This window comes from Rhinatrema bivittatum, chromosome 3 (assembly GCF_901001135.1).
Source record: "Rhinatrema bivittatum chromosome 3, aRhiBiv1.1, whole genome shotgun sequence".
NCBI lineage: Eukaryota > Metazoa > Chordata > Amphibia > Gymnophiona > Rhinatrematidae > Rhinatrema > Rhinatrema bivittatum.
The window spans coordinates 507,630,533-507,657,971 of record NC_042617.1 but is presented as its reverse complement, the minus strand read 5'-3'; the positions used below and the strand labels follow the sequence as shown (position 1 = coordinate 507,657,971).

At 41.5% G+C, this 27,439-nt stretch overlaps 1 protein-coding gene across 3 annotated transcripts in view; it reads right to left on the bottom strand.

Annotated features, from left to right (window-relative positions):
• Window positions 1-27,439, bottom strand: part of INTS9 (integrator complex subunit 9) — a 423,090-nt gene that overhangs the window by 369,140 nt on the left and 26,511 nt on the right. For all 3 annotated transcript variants that reach the window (XM_029596158.1, XM_029596159.1, XM_029596160.1), the window contains exon 2: window positions 2,477-2,604. In XM_029596158.1, coding sequence (XP_029452018.1) covers window positions 2,477-2,604 — 128 coding nt within the window. The remainder of the gene's footprint in view (window positions 1-2,476; window positions 2,605-27,439) is intronic.

Sequence of the window (27,439 nt, the reverse complement as noted above, 5' to 3'; positions counted from 1 at the left end):
ACAAGACAGTCTCTAAACTCATGTCAGTGACTTAAATGTATCACACAGTTGTCCTCCAATTACAGGAAGTTGGCTTTTGCCAGATTTCAAGGCACCACTTGGCTATTTTACTTTTCTGCTTGCAGTTTAGTTCCCTAAACCAAGAGTATATGCTTTACCTCAAGGCATAACAGACCTATAAACTCCTAGGTAATACTTAACACAGTTCAGTTCTGTTCTGCCTTTCTTCTGACAGATTTGCCAGAAAACCCTATGGCAAGCTTACTTTCTATCCCTAAGCCCAGTTTCTCCCAGTCTCCATTAAAAAAAAAAGTGTTTAATAACTTTAAAGTTTGACTTAGCTTAGGCTATGGCTGTTTCTTGGTCTTCATGCTCAGAACTCTCATCCATGGTCAAGATTAGTAAGCTGCCTTGTGCTGCTGTGCCTTTCTCCTGTTGGTCTCCTCCTCCTGCCTCCTTAACCACTGCTAATCAGAGCATCCCCTCATTTATGACACCTCTTAGTCTGCTGCAAAACTGCTGACTCACCCTGAGTCAGCTCTCTCTCTCTCCTACTCATGCTCTGAGACTAAGTACAGGGGAAGCCGAAAAATATAGTCCCAAAGAGCAACTATCTTAGTTTCCTATCTCATTTGCCCTGAACTGGTCCTGCTTTATAGCTTTTTTGTACAGGGACTAATGCAGCTCTTAGTAAACCATTACACCTACCATATGTCTAGCCTTCTGAATGCCTAATGACTTCCCCTGTTTGTACTTCCTGGAATCCTAAAACCTAGTCTGAGCCTGGAAGGAGCACAAAGAACCTCTAGGCTTATCTTCTGGTAGCCTAGGCACTTCTGAATCTCCCCAAGCCTTAGTCATCTTCTCAAGATCTTCACCAAACAGATTTACCTTGAAGAGACGCTTTGTCAAATTTGTCTTAGACAGAACCTGCAGACCAATGCTGCAGCCACAGAAATGTCCTAATTACAACAATGGAAACCATACTTGTAGCAGAGGCCCTTTCCAAATCAAAGGAAACATTCACGAAAAAGATTGCCCCCAGCTCTAGCTGAGACACCACTTCCAAGGGTGCATTATCACTCTCCGTGGAAGTCTCCTGAAGGTGCTGAGATAAACACAAATTAGATCTTGATACAATATTGCTGCAAGCTGCCATCTGAATTTCCATGCTCAAAGGCTTGCTTTAAGACAGACTATTTTAAGATCAACATACCTCCCCCTCCACTGGAATAACTCTTTGTTTGATAACAGAACATACCCTAGGATATTTGAACTTCTCCCGCTCTTGAGGATCCAAAGGGTACAATTTAGTCATGGAGCAGCCTCCTTTAAAATTAGCTTCTGGAGACACCCACTCAAGATCAATATGATCCTTGATGGTGTTATGCAGAGGAAGGAACCCAGAGGGCTTTCTAATAATGGTCATAATAGGGTCTTCTGCAGAGCTAGGATCCTTGCTCTTATTCTCCTCCACAATATTAAATGCCCAAAGTGACTGGGCAATCCATTCTCTGGTCGTCTTTGTTTGTATATTTTTAAATCATTAGGTATGTTTTGTTTTTATTGTAATCCACTTCAAATTGTTGGTTATTGTGATTAAGCGATAAATTTGAATAAATTCAAACAAAGAAAGCTTCTCTCTATGAAAGACACACCATGAAAGAGTATTCCTCACTTTCTGGAGGATATTCTCCCTTCCTCTAATTCCTCCTTGCTGCAGCTTGTTTCAGAGACAAATTCCCAAGGGAGCACAGTGGGGGGTGGAGGTGAGGGAAGCAAAACTCCTGGAGTATCAGAATTGAATGAAATTAATGGATTTCATGGTCTTGAGAACTGATTTAACTGCCTTGTATTAAGGACACAGAGTGGCTTAGACACATTAAACTGATTTAACTTTCACTCAACTCCATATAAATTAACAAGCATTAACTGGAGCAAAAAGGTTCCATGTTTATTAGTACATTGGTTTAAAATCTAAATCCTCTATCAGATTCTGCAAAATTCGGTCTAAGAAGGATAACCAGTAGTGGTAGCAAGATAGTGTGCTTTGGAGTTAATATCTCTGTGTTGAGATCAGTAACCTATTTATCTCATCTTGAATGAGTTGGCAAGAAGAATGGAAGATGTGTACACAGTGTCCTGAAGAGCACTTGATACAATGCTTTAATGAAGCCTGGAATATATTATCAGTAGACTTAAGAAGCAAATCAATAGGATACCTTATCCCTGCCAAGCTGTTACAAGAGCCAAAGAAATGATAAAGAAAATGTTTAAGTGAGTAAATCCAATTTATAACAGCTACATGAATGCTGTAGCTTTAGATACAGTATGTATGTTCTTGAAATGTCCTGCCTCTTGTTTATCAGATTCATCGTATAGACAGCATGCTCTTTTAGCTTGTCTTTTGACTAAATGCCAGCCCATGCAGCATTATTAGAGAATACAGATAATTTTGCAATTCAACAAAGCATACCTATGAACCAAAGGCAGAGGAATGAAATTTAGGGCCGATGTCATGTCCAGTCCACAGTCCAACATGATGGTGGTGGATTTGAACTTGAGAACGTTGCATGGCAGTGTTGGATGCCCCGACAAGCAATACTGAAAGAAGAAATCAGTTATAATTAGTCAGTTATATCATGCACAATACAGGAGCTCAGATGGTATTAATAAAATATTAAAATCCTACTTCAAATAGCAAAAGGAGATGGAAACTTTGTTTACAGCACTGAAATAAAAGAGAGAGGATGCAGCTGGCTTGGTGACAAAAGTTACAGAGGCTGAAAGCATGCTCCCAGCTCTACTTTGACAAGTGCTCTCACTGACATAATTAGGATTGGCATTGTACAACTCCTTCTGCACAGCTTAACTGGACAAGCTGATTTAGGTTGAAGACGACAACTAGGGATCAGGAGCTACTGAGCTCACGACCTGTCAAGAACAAGAACTACACGATTCTTAGGCATTTTCTCTCATTGGATGTTACTGAAGATTAATAACAACAGTAACAATGTTGGAATTATTTAAGGAAGGTAGAAGCCATGAAGCTGCATCTTTTTTCTAAAAACCATGCAATGGTGCGAGTGTTCCTTCTCCTACTTTCCTTTCAGAAATCCTGCTGCAGTGTCCTCACACTGAAAAGGTTGTTTTGACATCCACCTTAGATTTAGCTACATATTTGTTTCTGATGTGAAAAAGATGTGAAATGCACCAAAATACCGAATGCAATTTTTCCTATTTTAATTTCTCATATTTTTCCATATGTTTTATTCCCTAGCTGCTAGCAATTAGTTTGGAGTTTAGTTTTTAATCTCTTGGTATTGCTATTTAGCTGCTCTAATTTTTTTATGTTGGTTTCAGAGAAGGAAGTAACTTGTTAAACTGCTGTAACTAGTATTCCAGCTCCTTCCCATCCTGCCCCTTACCCACTCACCCCCATAGGCTGTTTTCCTTATACATTTAAAGTACCCCTGTATTCTCCTATGTGCAAGTGTGCTTTGGTGATCCTTGTCTATAGTACCTGCACCTAACATCCCAACTACAGGTCCCAATCCTGGAACGCCAGCTTTCACCCACAGACTAACATTAGGCCTGGAAACTTTACTTCACCTCAAACTAGGAGATAAGTTCCCAGAATTAAGAAAACATAAGTTAAACCAGCACACTTATCTGCATATGGGGGGGGGGGAATAATTCCTAATGAATTAATTAGCATAGAACTTCCATGAGAGGGCACTAAGCCATATGCAAATTGTTGTGCATAAAACTCCTTGCTGCATCAACAGTAAAATTTGTGCACAACTGTGGGTTAAAATGTGCACTCTGCAGAGTGTATCTTATAGATTTCACTATAGCCTAGCCATTTGTCAAAGGGCGATAGGAAGAAGAAAGAGAAAATATGCTGGCCAGACTTCTTGACTGCATTCTCTATGCATGATTTTCAGCTATTTCACTTGCATCACTCCCAGAGGCAACTCTTGACCAGACGAAACATGATCCATATAGGGACTTGTATACATCTTTAATTTACCAATGTGTTGGAGTCCTCTTGAATTCTCAAGATATGCTGTGACTTTTTTTTTTTTTTTTTTAAGATATTTGTTTTTCAAACATATCTCTTGAAGTGAAAGATGAACTCCGGCATTTGTAATATACAACCACAACATTGAGTTTTTGATTCATTTAAGCTACTCTCTTTCATATCCTAGAGCTGGAGTTCATTAAGGACTGTTTAAAACTATTTTCCCTGCTGGTACTCTTTTTAATAGTTTTTTTGGGAGGGGTATTTTGGATATTTTGTCCTGTGCTGTATATATTTTTATGATTTTTTTTTTGTTTACAAACATGTTGATGGGGTAGTGGCTTTTTTCATTTTTTATTTATTCTGTTAAATAATAAAAGTTGTCATTATTAAATTAAAATTTGAAGGATTAGTGAAATTTGTTTTCTGTGCAATCTCATATTTTCCGAGTAAAATTAAACCGCAAGGTTTAATGATCACTAGACCTAAATTTCCGTTTCCATGAGATCTTTTTCTTTTTATTCCTAAATCGCATATCATAAAATCTAGTGACACTGTCCTTGTTTGCTAGTATTAAATCCAATGTAGCCTCCCATTTAGTGCCTTTGCAGGGCATCCATGACTTCTCCACCCCTAGCTATGCTGCAGTAGGTAAGCTCAGTACACATCCAAAAACTGAAGTTGCCTACCAACAGCATTTCTCTTTTGTGTTATCCTGATTTCTAAGTCACCTCTTTTCCTTGTGCTACTCATCTATATACTTACTCCCATGTACACAGAAATCTTAGAATTTTCCAGGGCAACCCATATAGTTCAGCTTCTCCTTTCATTTCACTGGCTATTATTGTATCTCCAATATAAAGAGCTACTCTTCTTCCCTTCCCTGAGGTTATACTCTGAGATGATCACATCTTAATCCTGATTTTTGTTACACCAGGATTTGGCAATTGCTACCTCATCCAAATCTGTCTCTAACATGGTGTCCCCCCGGGTCTGTGAATTTGTTAACAATACTTTGAGCTTTAGCACACTAAGATAGGACAACTTAGTGTGTATATTCATTAAATATTTCTGTTATAAATAAGTACAGTAACATTAGTGCTAACTTGATCAACATTGAAAATGCCATCCAGACAGAATACATTAATTTAAACAAATAGCTATCCAATATGGCTTTAAATCTTATATTTGAAGCAGGAATTTAGGTTTGAAGGCTCTTTTCACAAGAGAAAAAGCAGCTGAGGGAGCTAGCTATACAAGAAAAAAAAATGTCTAGGTGTCTGAACCCATCACAGTACTCTAAGAAACATGTAGGTCACTGGAAATGTATTAATTTTAGCTGTTAATACAAAATGTTGGCATAACTGTTTAAAATTTTATTTTACAGTAGGTTTGTTTGTTTTAGCATGACAGCTTCTTCCAGTTCTTTTAGGGTTTCCAAAATAATTGGAAATGTCTCCTACTGGAGCTCAAATGCCTTGAGCCACCACTCCCAGCTACCTAAGGTTTTCACTCTCTCTGTTTAGCTCAGTCATTGTACTGACCGTCGTCTGGCTGAGCGACATGGTCAGCACTTACCTCCAGAATCCAGCACAAGTAAACCATGCAGTCAGGCAGCAGTGGGGTGCTGTTAAAGGATGGCAATGACTCCCTCTCCCTGGGTGCTGTGAATGTTGTCTCCGCAGCATCTCTGGCCTGGGCTGGCTTGAGAAGCAGCAACAGCAGGATTTGAACCTAGGCCATTCGCATAGTAGTGCACTGAGCAACTAGACTGGCCTGAAACAACTGTTTTATTGACATTAATGAATGAACTAATTACATTTTAATACACTTAACATTTCCACTAAATTCTAGGAAATATTTCCCCATTTAGTTTAATACTAGCCAAATGATATATTTTTATGAAAAGTTTAATTTTCCAGCTCTAATTTTTCTAAATGCAATAATATACCACAGGTTTTGTAGTAGGAAAAATATATATGCACTTGTCAAGTGCTAAAGACACTTGGATGTCATCTTCATGTCTCATACTACAAGCAGATATAATTGCACACCCTATCATATATTATTCGTTATATAAAATATGGGCACTTGAGCAGCATAAGACTTTCCAAGGTAGAACCAGCAGCATCACAACACTTTTATTGGAGATAAGATGAGAGATGTTCAGAAAATCTGCCAAAGTTGGAGAGGGGAAGCTGCAAAAGCAGGTTGTGAGAAGCCAAGGTGGAAGGAGTATTAGGACGATGAAAACAGTGGAAAGCTGAAGGAGGAGAAGGAAGGAGGGATAAGAACAAGAGAAGTGAGGTTGAGAAGATGAAAATATGAAAGGAGACAACAGTTAGACCACTGGCAGGGATACCACCACAGGAGGAGTGGACTTATCACAGGAGGGAAGAGGACGACTTCCAGAGAAAATATTTTTTTATTCAAAGCATAATTAAGCTCTGGAATTCCTTGCCAGAAGATGTGGTGAAAGCTATAAGTGTAACTGCACTTAAAAAAGCTTTGAGGAGACTTCCGGGATGTCACCGGGGTCGGCAGAATAAGCTGTGAGCTCCGGGCCCCTTCCCCCCCCATCGGCTATCATCCGCCCGTTAAAAAATTTTTCAACTAATCCTTTTTTGATGGAAGGATAAAGAGGACATCTGTGGCACCAGTTTCACCATAGTTTGCGGCGAAAATGAGCACTCGGAGGCTAAGGAGCCCAGGAAAGGCGCAATTCGCCCCGCAGCCTTTGTGAGCCAGATATGGCCCTCCTCTATTGAATCGAGCGCCATCCTCTCTGCCTTAGTTTTCATCTAACCATCTGACTCACCAGGGTTGTAGAGAACGCTTGGGGCTAGAGATTCCCCATGGTCTGCGGCGAAAACGATTGCTCGGAGGCTGGTAAGGAGCCAAGGAGAGGCGCGATTCGCCCTGCAGCGTTAGTGAGCCAGATCCAGTCCTCCTCTATTGAATCGGGCACCATCCTCTTTGCCTTTGTCTTCATTTGCCCTCCTGATTCTCCGGGGTTGTAAAGGATGCTTGGGGTTATAGATTCTCCGCGGTCTGCAGCGAAAACATGCGCTCCGGGATCAGTAATACACCAAAAATCAACGCGCATCTCTCGGCATAATCATCAGCATAGTGTGGCCTAGATGGCAGCCGCAACCCACACAGCTCCGGTGGCAGAGATTTCAGAGGAGGCCCTGATCAAAATCTCTGCTAAGGTTGCTGACGTTTTAGATGCCAGGCTCCTAAAAATTCAGTCTTCTATGGATGAAATTAAAAATGCTGTGGAGGGGCAGGCTAAAAGTCTGGATGAAGCGGAGCATAGACTGTCTGATCAGGAGGACCGGCTGCACGTGGTGGAAAGGCAAATACAAGAGTTAGCTGTGCAAAATTCCTCGTTGATAGACCAGATAGATGATCAAGAGAATAGGAACCGGCGTAACAATTTTAAAATCATCGGCCTTCCTGAATCTGTACCAAACCAAGAACTGTATGATCTTATTGAAACCTGGCTGCCTTATCACTTGGGTCTGCGTCTGACCTCTGGTCGCTTGCGCTGCGAATGGGTGCACAGAATGGGGCCGCCTAGGACTGATGCTAATAAACCTCGGCCCGTGATGGCCAGAATCTTAAATTGGTCCCACAAAATTCAGCTTCTGAGAGCCTTCCAACAGCACTCTGGAGTGGAGTACCAGGGACACAAGATCCTGATGTTCCATGATTTCTCAGCCGCTGTCTCTGCACAGCGAAAAGCCCTGTCTCCTGCCTGCACAGAGTTACACAAAAGGGGGATACTGTTTGCTTTACTTTTTCCTGCTAAGCTACGAGTTCAACACAATGGTACTGTCCACTTCTTCTGCAAAAAAGACGACGCCAATTCCTTTATATCTTCACTAGAGCCAGGCACTATTAATTGAAGGGCGGAGGTGTCCTGGGTTTGTATATGCCAGTGCCTCAGTTTTCTCTGTCCTTCCAACAGAACATATAACTACTTGTTTTTGGCCCCTTTTAGAGGGCCGAGATGTTGTCTCTACATTGCCTCTGTTATTTACATTTTTTATTTTTCTGATGTCCGGGGACTGGCTTTGTTGGGTGTTTAATTTCCCATGTTCTCTTTAATCTGTTCTAACTATCTAAAGTTATATGTTTAGCGTTGGGGGGCTGGATGGGAGAGATGCTACGGGGGGGGGGGGGGGAAGGGGGCAGAGGAAAGCCAGTGTGCCCTGTAGGGATGCTGGGTACTTTGTGCCTCTTGAGGAGCAAGGAGTTCTGGGTTTGGATATATTTGGAGTATGTGGGGTATGTGTGGGTATGGCTGTGGTTTGTGTGTGTGAGTGTGAGTGAGTGGCAAGCTAGGGGGGAAGGGGGTATAGGGGGAACCTCTTTATGTTTACAGGAAGTCATCTCTTTCTGGTTGTCTCATTATATGCACAGCTGCTTTCTAAGGCCCAGGCTGGGGGGCCGTGGACATTCTAACGGGAATACTGTCATCCTTTTATGTGTCCTTCTGGGTTCATGGTATGGCGCAGGTTAAAATCGCCTTGCTGAAAGTGGATGGGGTCCACTCCCCGATTAAGTGAAAGAAGTTACTCACAAATGTTTAAGCGCATGCGGGCCCAGGTGGTATTCCTGCTGGAAACGCACCTTACAGATAAGGAACACGCTAAATTACAGAGGGACTGGGTGAGTCACTGCTACTATTCCTCGTTCAGTTCGAGGCAGGGTGGGGTTGGCATTCTCATCCATAAAAATTTACCATTCCAGCTGGCGCAAACATACCAGGACCCAGAGGGGAGATACGTGATTGTTGTTGGTACATTGCATGATCAGAAAATGGTACTGTGCAATATTTATGCTCCCAATGTATATTCCCCTCTGTTTTTTGCTTCCTTGGTGAGTTGGCTGGCTGAGTTCCCTGACTATCATTTGGTAGTTGGGGGGGGGACTTTAGCATAGTCGCGAATAAGCAGCTAGACATTCGACCCCCCAAGCCTGTGCAAAACCAGGACAGGAGTAAAGGCGTCAATCTCTTATGTGATGAACTGCAATTAATGGACATTTGACGGGTATTGCATCCCGGAGACTCTGACTTTACGTTTATTTCTAACCCCCACCAGTCTTATTCCAGGTTGGATTATTTGCTGGTATCGGACAGCTGTTTCCCAAGGGTGACGGAGGCCAGTATTGGTACTATTTCTATCTCTGATCATGCCCCTTTGATGGTAATAATACAATGTGGTTCCAGGGTTTGTCCTCCATTCTCCTGGCGCAAGCAACCCGATTTATACCTGGATAAAGTATTCCATACTTATTTGCAAAATCACTGGCTGGAATACTTAAAACATAATACGACCCCAGATATGAACGCAGCGACTGTGTGGTGGGCCGGTAAGGTCGTGATGAGCGGTGCAATAATAGCATACGTGCCAGAGCAAATAAAAAATGCAACACTGAAATTTTGAGGTTAACTGCTGTTCTTAAACAAGCTCAGTAGCATCACATGACATCCTTGACTGGGGAATCCAAAGCGGTGGCTGATAGGGCTAGGGCTGCTCTCAATGCCTTACTTCACCAAAGGGCATTTAAATCACTCCGCTATTATCAATACCACTTATATAAATAAGGGAACAGGGCGGGTAAACTGATGGCACACCTTATTAGGCCTAGGGGACAGCGGACAACCGTAACGGGGATTCGAAATAGCCAAGGGGTCCATTTGAGTACACCCACAGACATCGCACGTAGATTCAGGGAATATTATATGTCTTTATATGGCTCTAAGCCTATGGACGCCAATGTCGCTGAGTCCCTTTTTCAAGGGATCTCGTGATCATCGCTAACTGTAGATCAGGATAGTGCCTTGAACAGCCCCATCACTGAGGGGGAAATCCACGCTGTCATCCACAAGCTTAAATTGAGGAAGGCAGTGGGCCAAGATGGCCTAGGTTCCGAATTCTACAAGATACTGAAATTCACAGTTCTGTCTCCGTTGCAGAAATACTATGCTGATCTTTTGCTCACTGACCGCCTTGCTGAGGCATCCAACTGGTCTGTCATTGTCATCCTACCAAAACCAGGAAAAGATCCCCTGGACGTGGGTTCTTATAGATCCATTTCCTTACTAAATGTAGATGTAAAAATCTTGGCTGCTGTCCTGGCGGCCCGGTTAAATGGAATTTTGCCCCTCCTTATTCATAAAGATCAGATGGGGTTTGTCAAAGGGCGGCAGGAGGTCTGTAATGTCCGACGTTTGCTGGCGGTCTTAAGCTATCAGCCGTCAGCGGAGGCTTTGGTTTTGAGTTTAGATGCAGAAAAGGCCTTTGATTCTTTATCCTGGGAATATATGTTTTGGGCCCTGCAACGTTACGGCTTTTCGGGGGCATATCTCCATTGGTTGAAGGCTCTGTATCATAAACCTAGCGCTTCTATTCTGCTTAACGGGGAGTCTACCGACCCTTTTCCTTTATACTGCTGAGTCCGGCAGGGATGTCCCCTTTCCCCATTGCTATTTGTGTTGGCCTTAGAACCCCTGGCTATCCGGCGATCCGGGATTCACTGGAATTAGTGTAGATGGCCACCCTTTGAAGACTGCTTTATTTGCGGATGACATCCTCTTGTTTGTGGGACGGCCTCGTACCAGTGTGCCTACTATTATTCACCTTTTTGATCAGTTTCGCCTGGTGGCAGGGCTGAAAATTAATTATGAAAAGTCAGAGGCTTTGGCCCTAAACGCTCACCTGCTTGGTTCTTGGGTCGGCCCCTTTCCTTTTCAGTGGGCCCCTGACAAGATCAAGTATTTGGGAGTCTGGGTACCCCGACAGCTGGTATAGCTTTACGAGCTGAATATTGTCCCATGTCTCCTTCAGCTTCGGGCGCAGCTGCAGCTCTGGACCCCATTGCCACTCTCCCTATATGGTAGGAGTGCCCTTATCAAAATGGTGCTGGTTCCCCGACTTCTTTATCTGCTGCACATGATTCCCTGTTGGTTGAAAGCCAGGGATCTCCGACAATTGCGTGCTAGTTTACAAAAGTTCCTGTGGTGGGCGAAAAGGGCTCGGTTGGCTTATGCTGTCTTGGAGCGCCCCCCGGGAGAAGGGAGGGCTTAATTTGCCAGATTTATGACTTTATAATGTAGCATGTCAGTTGCAGTATGTGGGTAAGTGGATTACGGAGACCTACTGCTATTGTGCACCAGGGATATTAAATAAGATGTCTCAATCTAGCTCCCTTTTAAGTATTATTCAGCTGTGTCCGGGGCTGCGGAGTACCATGACATACCCCAGAATATTCTTACAACCTTGTATCCGAGCCTGGCGCTGGTTGCGGAGACAATGGGGCTTGCGGGGCATAGCTTCCCTTTTTTTGCCTTTCTGGGGAATGCAAGTTTTGTGCTGGGGCGGGACAGCAGGGCTGTCTTCCAGGCTTGGGCTGATAAAGGGGTGGTATACATATTTCATTTGTTAGAACCGGACTCACACGTCATCCAGGATTTTGCTACTCTGGCCCGCACGTTTCAACTGCCTAATAAGTACATTTATGTATACCTGCAAGCCCGTCATTATATCCAGTCCTTTGAATGGCCTGTAGAGGCCCTGATAGCGGAAATGACGTTTGCAACCAAGGTTTTTGACACTGCCTGCCTCAATAATACGATTACCGGTTAGAAAACACTAGGTCAATCGCTGGGTCAACCAAACTGATTGTAGCATCTTTTGACCCGCTGGACTGCCTTGTTGGACTCACCAATGGCCCCGAACTATCTGAAGAGCTGCTTCACGGCTCTTTACCAGTTGCTGCCGGACATGGGGCTATGTGAGATCCAATTCAAAATTCTTCATAACATTTACTGTGATGATGTTCGCCGGTTTCATATGAAGATTACAAAGTCTCCTCTATGTAGCCTGTGTGGCACTGCTGAGGGCACTTTATACCATCAGTTGTTGGCATGCCCACGCGTGGAGCTTTTTTGGACGTCAGTTCTTGATGTGATTAGTGAAAGTACTGGTATTGTCATTTCTCATACAGGACGCCTTTTACTGACCCACCACCAGTCTTGCTCGGGTTCCTGGTTAACGTTCCAGAGCAATGTTTGAACGCCTAGCGGTTATGATGGCGTGTCGCTCCATATTGGCTCTCTGGACTGATCCCTTGGCACAACCTTCCGTTGATGCGTGGTTTGGCAGGATGGCCTCTCTACTGCAGATGGAATAAATGGACTTCCGCTTGGGCAAGCGAAAACAGACCAAAATATATAGTGCTTGTTGGAATGCATGTTATGCCTTGTTTCCTCTTGCTCTACAAACTGAGCTCAGTAACACTGGTCTTAACTGAGGTTCCGAGGGGGGATGGGAAAGGTGGAGGAAAGGGGGGTCTGTATATGGTATGCCTGAGGTATGAATGAGGATGTTTTGGAGTTGGTTCTGCAGGGAGGGGGTGGTAGGGCTAGGATTGGATGGAGGGGATAAAAAAGAAAAACCCGGGAATACGTTTACAATGGGATTGGTTGTTGAACCACACATTCTTGTGCAACGCTTGTATTGTATGCTGTTTGCTGTATTGCATCTGCTATTGTTATCCCATGTGTATGTAACATCTTCCGGTTAATATATTTTTTTTTTTTTAAATCAAAATAAGGTTTGGACAAGTTCCTGGAGGAAAAAGCCATTAACCATTATTAAGGAAGAGTTCCAGAAATCCACTGCTTATTCTTGGGATAAGCAGCTTTAAATCTATCTATCCCTTGGGATCCTGTCAGGTACCTGTGACCTGGATTGGCCACTGTTGCAAACAGGATACTGGGCTTGATGGATTTTTGGTCTGAACTAGTATGGCAAGTCTTATGTTCTTATGTAAGAATATGCAGTTTTCTTCTCTCTTGCTATCTAGTGGCAGGAAGACTGTACTCTCCTTCCTGCCAGCAGGTGACTTAGGGACAGAACAAAAGAAGTTACAGTCACAAATGTTTGCTATTAATACCCAATACTGTATCATAAAAAGCAAGGTTTGCTTGGGTGCATTGAGAGGAATGATCAGCAGGAAAAAGGTGGTAATATTGCCTCTGTGTAAGTTCCTGGTGAGATCTCATTTGGAAAAGTTGTGTATTGTTCTGGAAGCCATACCTTCAAAATGATAGAAACCAAACTGAGTTGGTTCAAAGGATGGCTACTTAAATGGTCAACATTATAAAGCATATGGGGCCAGATTTAAAGATCTAGAGGATAGGAGATAAAGGGGAGATATGAGACATTTAAAAACAGCCAAGAAATAAATGCATAGGAGGCAGGCCTCTTACAACAGAAAGGAGGGTCTGGAATAAGGGATTGAGGTATAAAGGTGAAAGTAATCTAAGGACATATTTCTTTACAGAAGAGTAGTGGACATATGGAACACCTTCCCTGTGTGGGTGGTGGAGACAAGAACAGTATACGAAATCAAGAATGCACGAGATAAGGATCTCTGAGGGAGAGAAATGGACTATAAAACTGAACAGAAGATGTGGATGGGTAAACTGGATGGCCCTTATCTGTTATCATATTTTGCAGTGTGATATTGGGACATTCATACCTAACTGCTGCCAGTATCATTCTGTTTAACAAAGTTATGGTATGCAAGTTTGACTATAAGAGGAACAGAAATGAAGTGAGAAGTACCAAGTCAAAGCTGAGAGTCTTACTCAGTAAAACATCTGCTTGCTCATTGCAAAGGACCTACAGATATTGTTGTAGATTTCTTATAACAACCATTTTTGGATTGGCAACTTCCTGCTGGTCATTTGGGCTTCCAGTCATTCAGAACTAGCCCCTCTTAAAATTATGATGCCATGAGCCTTCTTCATTTGTAGATACCTGCTGATATCACTAGAAATCATTAGAAGAAACATACAAATTAACAGCAACTTACCTAAACAATATAAAGGAAATACTAACCAACTTAAAACTCATCCTCAACTTTGACAAGACTGAAATGATCTTATTAGACAGAAGGAACAACTCTCCTCAAATACCACCACTCAACCTAATGAACCAAAATACGGTTATATCTCCAATCAATCATGCTCGCAACCTCGGAGTAATAATTGACATATCACATATCACAACAAAAATCAAAGACGGATATCATAAACTACTTACACTCCATCATTTAAAACCTTTTCTTTCCAATAATGACTTCAGATCAGTCCTTCAATTACTAATTTTCTCCAACATAGATTACTGTAATTCACTCCTTTTCAACTTACCTCTAAACACTATTCACCCACTCCAGTTCCTACAGAACGCAGCTGCAAGAATCCTCACTGGATCTAAAAAGCACGACCACATCACTTCAACACTCATTTCACTGCACTGGCTACCAATAAGATTCAGGATTGAATACAAAATACTTTCCATCCTACATAAAATTATATATGAAAAACAAGAAAATTGTTTAAGCTCCTCTATAAAACTACATACCCCAAACAGAAACCTCAGATCAGCAAATAAGGGACTTCTAAAAACACCACCTATGTGTTCCAATCAACTCACCTCAACCCAAAAGAGAGCAATATCTCTAGGTAGCCCAAAACTCTGGAACTCCCTACCAACTGAACTCAGAACTCAAGAAAACCTAAAAACTTCAAGAAGGATCTAAAAACATGGTTGTTCAACAAAGCATACCAACTCACCCAATGAACAACACAACATCATCACCCTCCACTCCAACCTGAAGAATAAATTAACTTATCACAACTATGGATTATAACTAAGAAGTGAAACGTAAAACAGAACAGTAACTAGCATATGATAATCCTATGTTTAACAACAGTTTGAACCTTTTGAAACCCTGTTTATCCCCCCTTAACCTTGTAACCTTCATATTTTTGTAAACTATTATGATGGCTTTATGATGACAAATCCGAATGACAGTATATAAAACTCGATAAATAAATAAATATCTCCATTTTTAACTCCCTCCAATGTAGCACAGCCATCACAGTGATAGCCTGTTTGCTGAGGAGAATACAAGTATGCCTCTGAGAGCGCCAATATACATCACTGTTGTATGATAGCTGGAATTTCCTACCTTCTAAGAACGGTGAACACTGCCTTCACCATCTTCTCAGCTGGCCCAAGAAGTGTGCATTTGAATCCCTGGAACTTTGAAAGATTCTTTGTGTATTAATTCAATAAAATGGGCTTGGGAATTAAAGCTGAGAAGCCAGTGGGAAAGTCCTTGCTATTTTTTTTTTTTATTTAAGAAATGGCAAAGGGTAAAGCTCTCCTGTCACCCAGAGCGAAACAGTTTAAATGCCTTGCCACTGCATGCACTGGCACTGTACCAGAAAAACAAATAGGTACATCAGACATAGAGAAATGTAGTTCTCTAATCCCTGTTGCTATTTATAGTACCTATATTTCTGAAGATATCAACTTGTGTGTTATATGTGGCTTTTATTCCTAGATCATCTTTATTTTATTTTGAAATATATTTTACTAAACATTAACCAGAAACATAATAGAAGCTCCCAAAATTCAACAATCTAGTTGTAATGTTCTGTAAACAGCTGAAGTCATAATTTTTTAAGGAAGCATTTGCTTGAGTTTATGTATTGTTTTATATAATTGAAAGTTTAACTGTTTATTTGTACAGTCATGCTTTATTTTGTTGCATCTCTGGTAAATGTTTTGTATGTTTTTCCTGATTTTATTAATGTTTTACGGTAATTCACCCAGTACAGTAATTCTGCTATAGGTGGAACAGAAGTATGTTAAATAAAAATAAATAAAGAAAATCAGGAAATTTAAAGAATCAAAAATGATCAAGAGCCCATACATTTTCTCTTGTATTTTATACAATGTTCTGGACTAAACAGTATGCATCTTTTACTATTGGCATGCATCATTGTTCAACAATTTGGTCTGTATGTGCACTCAAAATGTGGCACAATGATGTAAGCATAAGCATATTGATATGAATAGAATCAGCACATCCATAACTCCAGTTTTTCAGTCAGAATGGCGAGAGTGGCTAGCTCACCAATGAATTCCACGCCTAGAAATACATAAAAATCAGAACAAAACATTTTAAATTGCAGGCTGAATGACTTGCAAAATATTGCTAGTATTCTTATTTAAATAAGAATATAGCCAATTTGCATATGTTAGTTATCTTGAAACCAAATCTGTGTGCAGTTCTTGAGTGATGGAATTGACCATTCCCACAGTAAAGAATGAAATATTATGAACCAGTACCAGCCAGTCCATGACAAAGAGTGTTTTGCAATTTTGTTTTCTTGCCAAGTCTTTGCTAATTTGGCTGAATGCAGTTTCCATCATAATTCTGTTACATTACAAAATTCTGGCTATCAAGATGTTTCCCAGATGATATGACACACGAAGAATATCTAATTGCACTACTCAGCTATTCTATTTTCTAACCTGCTCCATTTCGAAGACAACTCTATCCCATATTTACTATATAATATTTCAATAGCATATACAAAAAGAGCAATACAACAGCCTACATAAATTAAAATTATAATACTGGAGCCAGTCTAGTGGCTCAGTGTACTGTGCTGTACTTGGTGAAACATCCAGTTCAATTTCAAGGAGATCTCAGCTTGTGTACTTTGGTTGCCTCACAATATGCTTCTGCCACAGATTAGCCCGTCTCCATTATCAGAATATAATTTTCACTTGGCAATTGTGTGGTGGGATGAGTGAATACATGGAACAAACATTTGTTTAATGCATTTAATTTCTAGGCTATAATGCAACAAAACGGAGAACATTTTGGAAGTGGGGACAGATTTTCTATAGCCACTGTATGTTTCAGGGCAGTGCTTTCTTCCTGAAAATAGAGCATACTAACAGAAAATTACATAGAAACTGTTATGCAAACCAAATACCGCATCACAAAATCATGGCTTGCCTGGATGTGATTTAATTAGATTTCAGCAAAGCTTTTGATACTGTCCCGCATAAAAGGCTCATGAATAAACTGAGCAGCCTCCCAGTCAAGGTGGAAGAGGAAAAAATAAACAAACCAGTATTGGAATTCAAGACGGCTTGTGATAAACACAAAGGATCCCTAGGATGCTAATGGTGCATTGGGGTAAACATGCACAAAGAGGCAAACACAAACAAACAGAAGGCTTGGGGGTAACCTGAACAAAGCAGCTGTAGCAACCCTGAAATGTTTGCTTACCGTAAACGAACGGTGTTTCCGTAGATAGCAGGATGAATTAGCCATGCTGTCTGGGAGCGTCGACACGACCGGAAGTAGATGGAGTTTCTCTCAGATAGTGACAAGAGTTTTTAATTCTGTGCGTCTGCGCGGTCGTCTTCCCGCGCGAATCCATTTCTCTCCTCAGTCTCTTTGTAACCAAGTGAGGTGTATGGCAAAAAAGGCGTTTAACAGGCCTGGACTACCTAGGGAGGCGGGAGGGATCGCATGGCTAATTCATCCTATCTATGGAAACCCCGTTTACGGTAAGCAAACTTGTTTTTTCCCATCGATAGCAGGGCTGAATTAGCCATGCTGTCTGGGAGTCCCAAGCTCCCAGGTTGTGTCCATACAATATATATTTGAAGTTCGGGACGACAACCCTCAATGGAGTAGACAGTCCTAAGTAATGGAGTAGACAGTCCTAGGCAAGAGTTGACAAGACTGCCATACCTAGTGTAGCGTCTGCAGAAGTTTGTTTGTCAATACAATAGTGTGAAGTGAAGGTATGAAGAGAAGACAAAGTTGCGGCTTTGCAAATGTGGTACCTTTTGTAAATGCGCCACTGATGATGCTGTGGCACGTATTTAGTGTGCTTTTGGTTTGCTGGTAAGTTTTTCAGAGTATTTTTCATAACAGAATTCTATGCAATGGCCCAACCAGCTCGCTATGGTTCTTTTGGAAACAGGTTGACCTGGGTTGTTTGGATTGAAGGAAAGGAATAACTGAGATGGTCTGGATAGAGAGTGCGTCCTCCGCTTGTAATAAGCCAAAGTTCTCTTACAATCTAATGAGTGAAGGAGTTTGTCTCGGTCGGTCATTATTATGCGGCTTTGGCTTAAATATTGGTAGTATAATTGATTTAAATGAAATGGCGTAACCACTTTCGGAAGGAAAGAGGGGTGAGGCCGGAGAGTGACCTTGTTGTGGTAGAATTCTAAGTAAGGAGAATAGTGAACCAAGCTTGAAGTTCACTTACTCTCCGTGCTGATGTAATTGCTACAAGAAATACTGTTTTCCAGGTTAAGTACTTTATGTGGCATGAATCTAAAGGTTCAAAAGGGGAAACCATGAGCTGATCCAGCACCACATTCAGGTCCCATGGTACAGGTGGTTTCATCATCAGCGGCTTCAAATGTAGCATGCCATGCATAAACTTGGAGACCAGAGGATGATTAGAAATTGGAAGGCCATTATGACAGTGGTGAAAAGCTGCAATGGCGCTAACATGCACACGAACTGAAGCATAAGCTAGACTGGACGTGTAGAGCGGATGGAGGTATTCCAGTAGCTGGGTCGCTGTAGATGAGAAAGGATCCCACTGTCATGGCTTACACCTTTCTGCATAATGGTGCCATTTTCCCGCATAGCTACATCTAGTCAAGGGTTTCCTCGAGGCGATTATGTCTTCTAGATGTGAAGGAAGGCCTAAGTGGTTTAATACTCGCCTTTTAACCTCCATGCTGTCAGATGGAGGGATTGGTGCATCGGATGGAGAAGGGTGCCCCCCTCCTGAGTCAAGAGATATGGGTGGTGTTCCAGCGGAATCGGTGGACATATGGAGAGTCGCATGAGATACGCATACCATGGTTGTCTTGGCCATGCTGCAGCAATGAAGATCAAGTCTGCTATGTCTTGGATGCATTTCTGGATTGTCCTGGAGATTAGCGGAATTGGGGGATAGGCGTATAGCAGGCCCCCTGTCCAAGGAATGAGGAAGGCATCTGGAGCGTAGCGAAGTGTGCTTGGGGAAATGGAGCAAAAGGTTTGTGTTTGACGATTGCTCTGTGTGGCCAAGAGGTCAATTGTCGGGAAGCCCCAGTATTGAAATATTGCTAGAGCTTCTTCCCGATTTAAGGTCCATTTGTGTGGATGAAATATTCTGCTCAGGCAATCCGTCATAATGTTGTCCACTTCCGGGAGGTAAATAGCTTGAAGCGTTACACCATTTGCGGTTGCCCAAATCAGTATTCGAAGAGCTTCTTAACAGAGTGTCCATGAACCTGACCCTCCTTCCTTGTTTATATAGAACATCACGACTTAGAAACATAGAAATGACGGCAGAAGAAGACCAAATGGCCCATTCAGTCTGCCCAGCAAGCTTTCACACTTATTTTTCTCATACATATCTGTTACTCTTGGGTTCCAATTTCCTTCCCCCTGCCATTGATGCAGAGAGCGTGCTGGAGCCGAATCAAAGAAAAGTATCTAACTTACGGGCCGATACAGTAAACTGCACGGGCCACTCTCCTGGGCGCGCGATTCAGGAAGCAAAGGTATTGCAAATTAGGGCCCACGGTAAAAAGCGCCTCCGTATTGACAGAAGCAGCGGCTGCCACAGGGGTTTGACAGCTGACGCCTAACTTTACCGGCATCGGTTGTCGAACCCACTGACAGCCATGGGTTCGGAAAACGGATGCTGGCAAAATTGAGCATCCGTCTTCCAACCCGCGGACTGAGGGCAGATTTTTATTTATTTTTTTTATTTTTGGGGCCTCCGACCCAATATCGCTATGATATTAAGTCAGAGGGTGTACAAAAAAGCAGTTTTTTCTGCTTTTCTGTATACTTCCCTGTGCCGGCCGAAATTAACTTCTGCCTTTGGTTGCCCGTATATACCATGAGGCTTTTCCCTTGGACTTGGGGAGAAAAGGTTTGTAGTGCTCTCCAGATTGCGTGAAGTTCCGGGAGGTTGATCTGGTATGTAGACTTTTGAGGAGACCAGCGACCTTGGGTTTTTAGGTCCAACAGATGGGCTTCCCCAACCTTTTCTGGATGCATCTGTCGTGAGAGTCAGTTGATGCGTAGGCAGCCGAAAAGGGACTCCCGAAGATAGTTTGGTGGGAGACATCCACCAGTGAATGTCCATGCACATTTGTTTGGTGATCTGTATCTTGGTAGAGAGGGGTTGCAGGAACTGCGACCATTGATTCTTTAAGTCCCATTGTAGACTTCGCATGTGTAGCCTTGTAGGGAACTACATGAATCGCAGCTGCCATGTGACCTAGTAGTTGGAGGATCCGATGTGCTGAAGCATGGGACTGGTTGTGTAGCTTCTGCACCAACGAGGAGAGAGTATGAATTCTGTCTTGTGGAAGATAGGCTCTCTCTTCCATTGTGTTGATGAGAGCTCCAATGAACTGTAGTCTTTGGGTTGGCTGTAGATTCGACTTCTCGTAATTTATCAGGAATCTCAATGTCTGAAGACAAGTTGTCTGGATCGTGTGAGCCCGAAGGGTGGCTAGATCCAAATACACTAAGAGCCAATCGTCCAGGTAGGGAAAGATTTGGATCGATAATTTTCTGAGGTGAGCCACCACTAAACATTTCGTGAAAACTCTTGGGGCTGAAGAGAGCCAAAGGGTAGGACCTTGTATTGGTAGTGCTCGTTCAGAGCCCTGCAACTAAGGTATCACCATGAAGAAGGGTGCATGGGTATATGGGAGTAAGCATCCTTCAGGTCTATGGAACATAGCCAGTCGTTGGGTTGCAGGAGAGGTAATATTTCTTGAGAGAAGTCATCTTGAACTTTTCCTTTTGGATATGTTTGTTGAGGTTTCGCAAATCTAAGATGGGACGAAGGTCGCCGGATTTTTTTGGAATGAGAAAATAATGGGAGTAGAATCCTAGACTTCTTTTTGATGGAGGCAGTTTGTGAATGGATTTCTGGATGCACAGATTTTTTATTTCTTCTTGTCCCCTGAGAGGTACCTGAGGAATTTTTGGAGGAGTTATGAAATTTAGACAATAACCTTCTCTGATGATGTTCAGTACCTAACAATCTGTAGTAACTGCTGTCCAGTTGTTATAGAAAAGTTGCAGGCGACCACCTATGAATAGTGGTGGGTGGCTTGGGACAGTTCAAAAAGCCGGTGTCTGCTTTGGAGGAGCAGCAGCTCCCTGCTTTTGCGGACGTTGTTGACGAGAACGTCCACGGGATTGACGAGATTGAGGTTGGTATCGTTGTTGAGGATAGTGGAAGGGCCTGAAAGATGTCCTTAGGTATGACTTCCGTCTAAAAGCAGGGTAAATATTTTCTGTAGGATATGTGAGGTTCTGTTAGTGTCATAAGCGAAAGCACCGCAGAATTTTGTTCTTTGAGATGTGCTATGGTTTCTGAAATTTATCGCCAAATAAGTTGTCTCCCATGCAGGGAATATCGGCCAACTTATCATGGACATCCTCTCTAATGGAGCTAGCCCTTAACCAAGACATTCTACGCACTGCTATAGCTGTTGCAGAGCAGCGTGAGGTGGACTCAAAGGACTCGTAAACCGATCTCAGCAAGTGCTGCAGGCTTTCCTCAGTGTCTGTGAAGGGTTGTGGCAAGGAGTTGTCAGAGGCCAGACAGAGGGGACGTAATTTTTGTAGATTCTCAAACAAGTTTTGAATTATATAGAATTGATAATGCTGTATTTTTGTGGTGAGCATGGTGGAATGATAAACCTTTCTTCCAAAGTCATCCATAGATTTATGGTCTTTACCAGGTGGCGAGTTAGCATGGAGTTTCAATCGCTTCGCCTTTGAGAGAGTGGACTATTGCGATAAGAGTTATGAGGCAATTGTGCTGAATCGTAAATAGCAGAATTGCGCATCCTATATTTTAAGTCAGTCTTTCGAGGCGCAGGCCCAGTAGAGAAAGGCTTTTCCCACATCTTGTGCAGAACAGAGTTTAAAATGTCATGTGGAGGCAAAGCCTTGGGTTCTTGTGGCATTTCAAAAATTTTGAAAATGCCTAGAACCTCTGATCTGGAATTTTTCCTGTTTCTATATTTAATAGATTTCCCACCTTCTCTATAAACTTTGCGTATGTGAGGTCTTCTGGTGGGGAATACGGTTCTGGAAGACCTTCTGGAGGGTCAGAAGGCAAGCTAGTGGAAGAACTGGGCGAAGACGTTGACCACTGTGAAGTTGGGCTATCTGGACGTGCTGGGGTCGGAGATGATGCAGGTGGCTGAACGGGATTCGGTGAGGCTGGCTCTGAAGATGGACTTGCAGGCCGTGGATGAGCGGATTGTAAATCCTGAAAAAAGGTATTAGCGCCTGGGAAATTTGAAGCATAGCTTTAGAAGCTAGATGAGTCTGTGGATGTGATGGTAGTGGCGTTTGAGGTATAGCTGCCAGAAGACGATCCTGAGGTGTTGAAGACTTCTTACGTTTCTGTATAGGTGGCTCTATTTGGGTGGACTGTGGTCTACTATGAGAGGGTGACGAACAGTTTGAGAAAGAATCACCACGGAGTGAAGGAGCTCTAGAGGATTCAGAACCAAAAGAGAGTTCAACTTCCACATCTGAGTCCATTGTTCTTTTTGCAAGAAGCCTTGGGGTATTGACTCTAAACTGTCAATGGTGCCTCAAAAGTCAAATCAATAGTCAAAGCCGGCTTTCATAGTTAAGGCTTTTACAGAATCAAATATATTTTACAACCCTCAGACTTCCATACTGTAGTACAAGCAATGATATTCTCAGTGCTGGATTATTGCAACTCAGTTTACCTGGGGCTTCCAGCCTCTACAACCGGTGCTTTACAGTTGTTACAGAATGCTGCAGCTCATTTGATTTGATTTTAGGCAGAGGCATCAGGGATCATATTTTCCTTGTTCTTGCTGCTCTTCACTGGACCTCTGTACGATGAAGGATCAAATATAAAACTGTTTTGGCTCATAAAATGCACGTTTTTCCATGGATTAACGCAATGCTCTGCCTTTATAATCCTACCTGATCCTTGCAGGCCTCACAACTGGGACTATTAACATCCTTAACTTCATCAATGCCTGTTAATGTTGGCATATCTATGGTAACCTATGTCTCAGGTTTAGCCAAGCACCCTTGGAACATTTTTTCTCACACTACTTCTCGGAAGTATCTTCCATTTTGAATGCACTGAAAGATTCCTACTGTTTGTTCAAAACTTCTTCCACAGCTCTAAATAAAGTGCTGTGCTCTGATATTAGAGGTAAGATTGCTAGATAAATAAACACATCACCTGCCTTGAAAACTGCAATGATTTGGACTTTGCTTAAAAATCCAGATTGAACCCTGCTGATATAAAAAACTATCGCCCAATTTCAATTTTGCTATCAGTTTCAAAGATCTTGGAAAAAATAGTCCACAATCAATTGCAAGATTACATTACTGAGTATAAATTCCTAGATGAATGTCAATTTGGGTTCCACCCTTGCCACAACACAGAAACCTTCTATTATCCTATTCTGAAATTATTTGGCAGGGCACTAAGACACAGGCACTAAGTACTTTGTTGTTTTCTTGGATATCTCCGCAGCATTTGACACCATTGACCACTCTATTCTTTTGGGACATTTAGAGTCTATGGGATTGTCTGCTGCTATTCTTGCTTGGTTCACTTCATACCTCTTTTCTCGTTCATTCCATTTAGCTATTGGAGATGCTACATTTAATATCCATCCACTCACAACCAGTATGCCTCAAGGTTCTTCTCTATCTGCCACTATTTAATATTTGACTCCACTATGCTCAGTTCTTAGGAGCCTTGGTGTGGTATTCAGAATGCACGCAGATGATATATAATTCCTTATGCCTATCAGTGAAATGTTGCAGTTGACCTTCAAGAAGCTCAACAACTGTCTGACCGAAGTAAAATATTGACTCACCATGAACAAGTCAACCTCGCATCTTAATCAAATTCTCTTCTTAAACTGCACGGCAATTTCAGATTTCCCATCCAACTTTTCTTTTGAAGGTCAACTTATCTCTACTCTCATGCAAATACGTAATTTAGGGATTCATACTGATTTATCACTTTCGATGTTACCACAAATCAAGACCTTAATTCACTCCTCTTATTATAAATTGCAGATATTACACTCAGTTAAGCCATACCTATGTTTAGCAGACTTTCGTTTAATTACCTAAGCCCTCAAGCTATCTCCTCTGGACTACTGCAACACACTATTTTAGTCTCCCACTTTCCTCTCAGTTCTTTATAGCTAGTTCAAAATTATGTGGCTCACTTAGTAATTGGTATTTCTTCACAAGAACACATTATCCCCTCACTTGAAAAGCTTATTGGCTTCCAGTGACTCAGTGTATACAATTCAAGGTATTATGCTTAGTGTTCAAAAGTTTGTATGATCTTGCCCCGTTATGTGTTTCTTTCTTGTTATGCTCTTCCTTAGGAAATTTGCTTCAGTTACCCCCCCACCATGTTTTAACAACTTGCTCAACACTGGAAGAGAATATTCAGTGCAGCCACACCTCTCTTATAGAATAAGCTACCTGATGTGATAAGGGCCGAGAAGAATTTGCTTCGTTTCAGGAAGCTATCAAAAACCCATATGTTTTCATTAGCATTCAGTTGGGTGGTTAGTTGGCAGTTACACAGTGTAATTCAATAAGAACCTTAATTCTGTGTAACATTCTTTGATTAATGTATTTTTTAATGTATGTGTTCCGACTGATTTGTATAGATATTGGAATCTGAGATTTATGGATCAGCAGAATATAATTTTTTTTAAAATAAATAAATTCCCTCCATTCATCATGCATATCTTGTAAACACCAGAGAATGTGCATTCTTGGTGGTAGCACCCGCGCTTTGGAACTCTCTTCCAGCTGAGTTATGATTGACAGAATGCACTATATCTTCAAAAGCATGTTGAAAACATTTTTGCTTCAGCAGGCATTCTAAGTTCACTTAGCTTTTTAGTTAACCTTCCCTCCCTTCATTCAGGCTGGATGTTATGTGCATGTCATGGGATATTTGGTAATTTTGCTTTTATGATTTTATGAGTTATACACTATTTAGGGCCTTTGGTGTAAGCAGGTTATAAATAAAATACTGACAGCTTCCCTCATCTGTAACAGACTGAACAGAAGAGGTCGTCAGTAAGAAGTTTCATTTTCTGCCTCCATATGCTAGTAGAAGAAACGTATCCACATGCCCGTACTGGACTGACAGGGCACCAAGGAAATTGTATTGAAGTAGATGATTGCCTAAATATGGCATATCATGACAATTCTTTATGTATACTAAAATAAGTGTCAACAGTTTTCAGAGCCTTTGGCTTTTTTCCTTATATTTACACAATGAAATAGTAAATATAAAATACATTCAATTGTGTATTCTAAGTATTACAATAAAAATTATTTATTTCCAAATAAAGCTTTGAATTTGTGTTAGTATGGTATTTAAACAAAACAGTGTCTATTTTCCCCCTCCTAATCAAATATTTCAGTTCAGCTTTTTTGCTAAACATTTTTGAGATACAATATGAGAAACTGATATAGTGAGATTTTTTAAATCTTGATATATATGTCAAAGAATATGCCAAATAAAATCACAAATCTATATAGGGCATCAAGAAAATCTGCATATTTTCCAAGAAAAAAAAGTTATGCAAATGAGAAAAAAAATTGTATAGAAAAATTTAATGCAAAATTTTCAAGAAAATCCAAGTCTCTGGTACTGGCCGTATTTAGAAATGCTGACTTAGAACGACTTACTAACTATCCCATAAGAGACTCCTTACCCCTGGCAATATTAGCAAGACACTGAATCCAGTACTTTGAACAATTCACAAAAGCTGTTGGGATACAGGTTCAAAATTTTCTATCCCGGGCATGTCATTTCCTCTCTGTCTCATTTTATCAACTGAAAGTAGATCACGGGTAGACATATTTTGAAGACTTAGGCATTACAACACTTTAGAAACCAGGGATATTTTTTGTGCTTTTTTGATTTTTTTGTCTATTTTTTGTTTTGCTTTGAATTTATTTGGCATTTTTCCTACTTTTGACTCTTAAACCTCCCCTTCCTCCAGCTTATTTTGCTTTTCTTCCTACCCTCCAGATGCTCTTCCCTCAAGATTCCTCACACCAGCCCCTTCCCACCCTCTGGCTGCTCCACCCACTTTGTGTTCTCCTTTCAGCTCCTTAAGTTTCTTCTCCACCCAGGCCAGTCACATCAACAACCACTTTCCTCAGCCCAGGCCTGGTAAATGAATGCATTGGTAGAAGCTCTCCTTGGACCAAACCCATATTAGTTGCAGCAGTAGCAGCTGGCCCAAGCCTAGCCACATTGCCTTTTCTGCCCAAGCTAGCAGCAGGCACCGAAATATGGGTGTTTGGGGGTTTTTTTCCAGCCCTGAATTAGATACCAATAAAACTGTTCCTTTGCTCTTCTCACGTTTGGAAATTTTCATGCAGGTTGACCACCTGAAAACTCTACCAGTCCATCCATTCTAAAGATGCTATGAGTATTCATCTAATGTACCAATCAGTAAAAAGGAACGAGAATCTTTTTTGGATTAAAAATGCTATATTAAAAATTCTGTCTTCCCCAACTTCAAGTCTTTACACTCTTGGGCAACTGATTCTGCCCTATATTTGCTACTTTATCAAATTTTGTTACTGCTTCTTTCACAACACAGGCTTTCCCTTCTCTCTCTCTATAATCAGAATCTTAATCCACTTTCTAATTATCTCTGCCATGACTTCCCTTAAATAATCAATTCAGAATGGAGCAGCAAAATAATTTACTCTCCATAAATTTGCCTGTTTCTAAACTAAACTTCACTTTCTCCTCTTTCAAAATCCTGCACCCCTATTCAATCCTTTCTGTATAGCAAATCTTTCTAGGTAAACCCCTTCTTTGTGCTCAGCAGAGATATTTCTTCTCTCTTCCCTCCAAAACATTTTCCCTTGCCGTCCCAAATCTTTAAACTTGCTCCATCATGCAAAATTGCCTCTCTTCCTCCTTCAAGCCCCTCCTGAATACAGACTTGTAACAGGTCTCAGTAAAACCCATCACTGCTTGAACACTGTTCCTAAAACTTCCCTATCCTCATCTCTTTTAGGTATCCCAACTTACATTACGACCTCTTTTGGACAGGGAACCCTTCCTCCTTACCCACTATACCTGTGTAATTTGTGTTCATTGTTGTATCCTTGTATTGATGTATCAATGTTTACTTTGTACAGCACAGTGTGCGCTATCAGTGCTATAAAACTGAACTACTATTACTGCTTATGGCTATCTTTAGATGCAGTGTGCTCTCACACAGCAATTCAATACTGGCTGATATTACCATCAAGTGGGCAACTATTTTACCAGTCAAAGGATCAATATAAATAGTTTGGAACATACAAGAAGCATACTAGCTTAAGACTTTTTTCACAATTACTGAGAGTCATCTTTTACTCATAAAAACATAAGACATGTCATGCTAGGTCAGACCA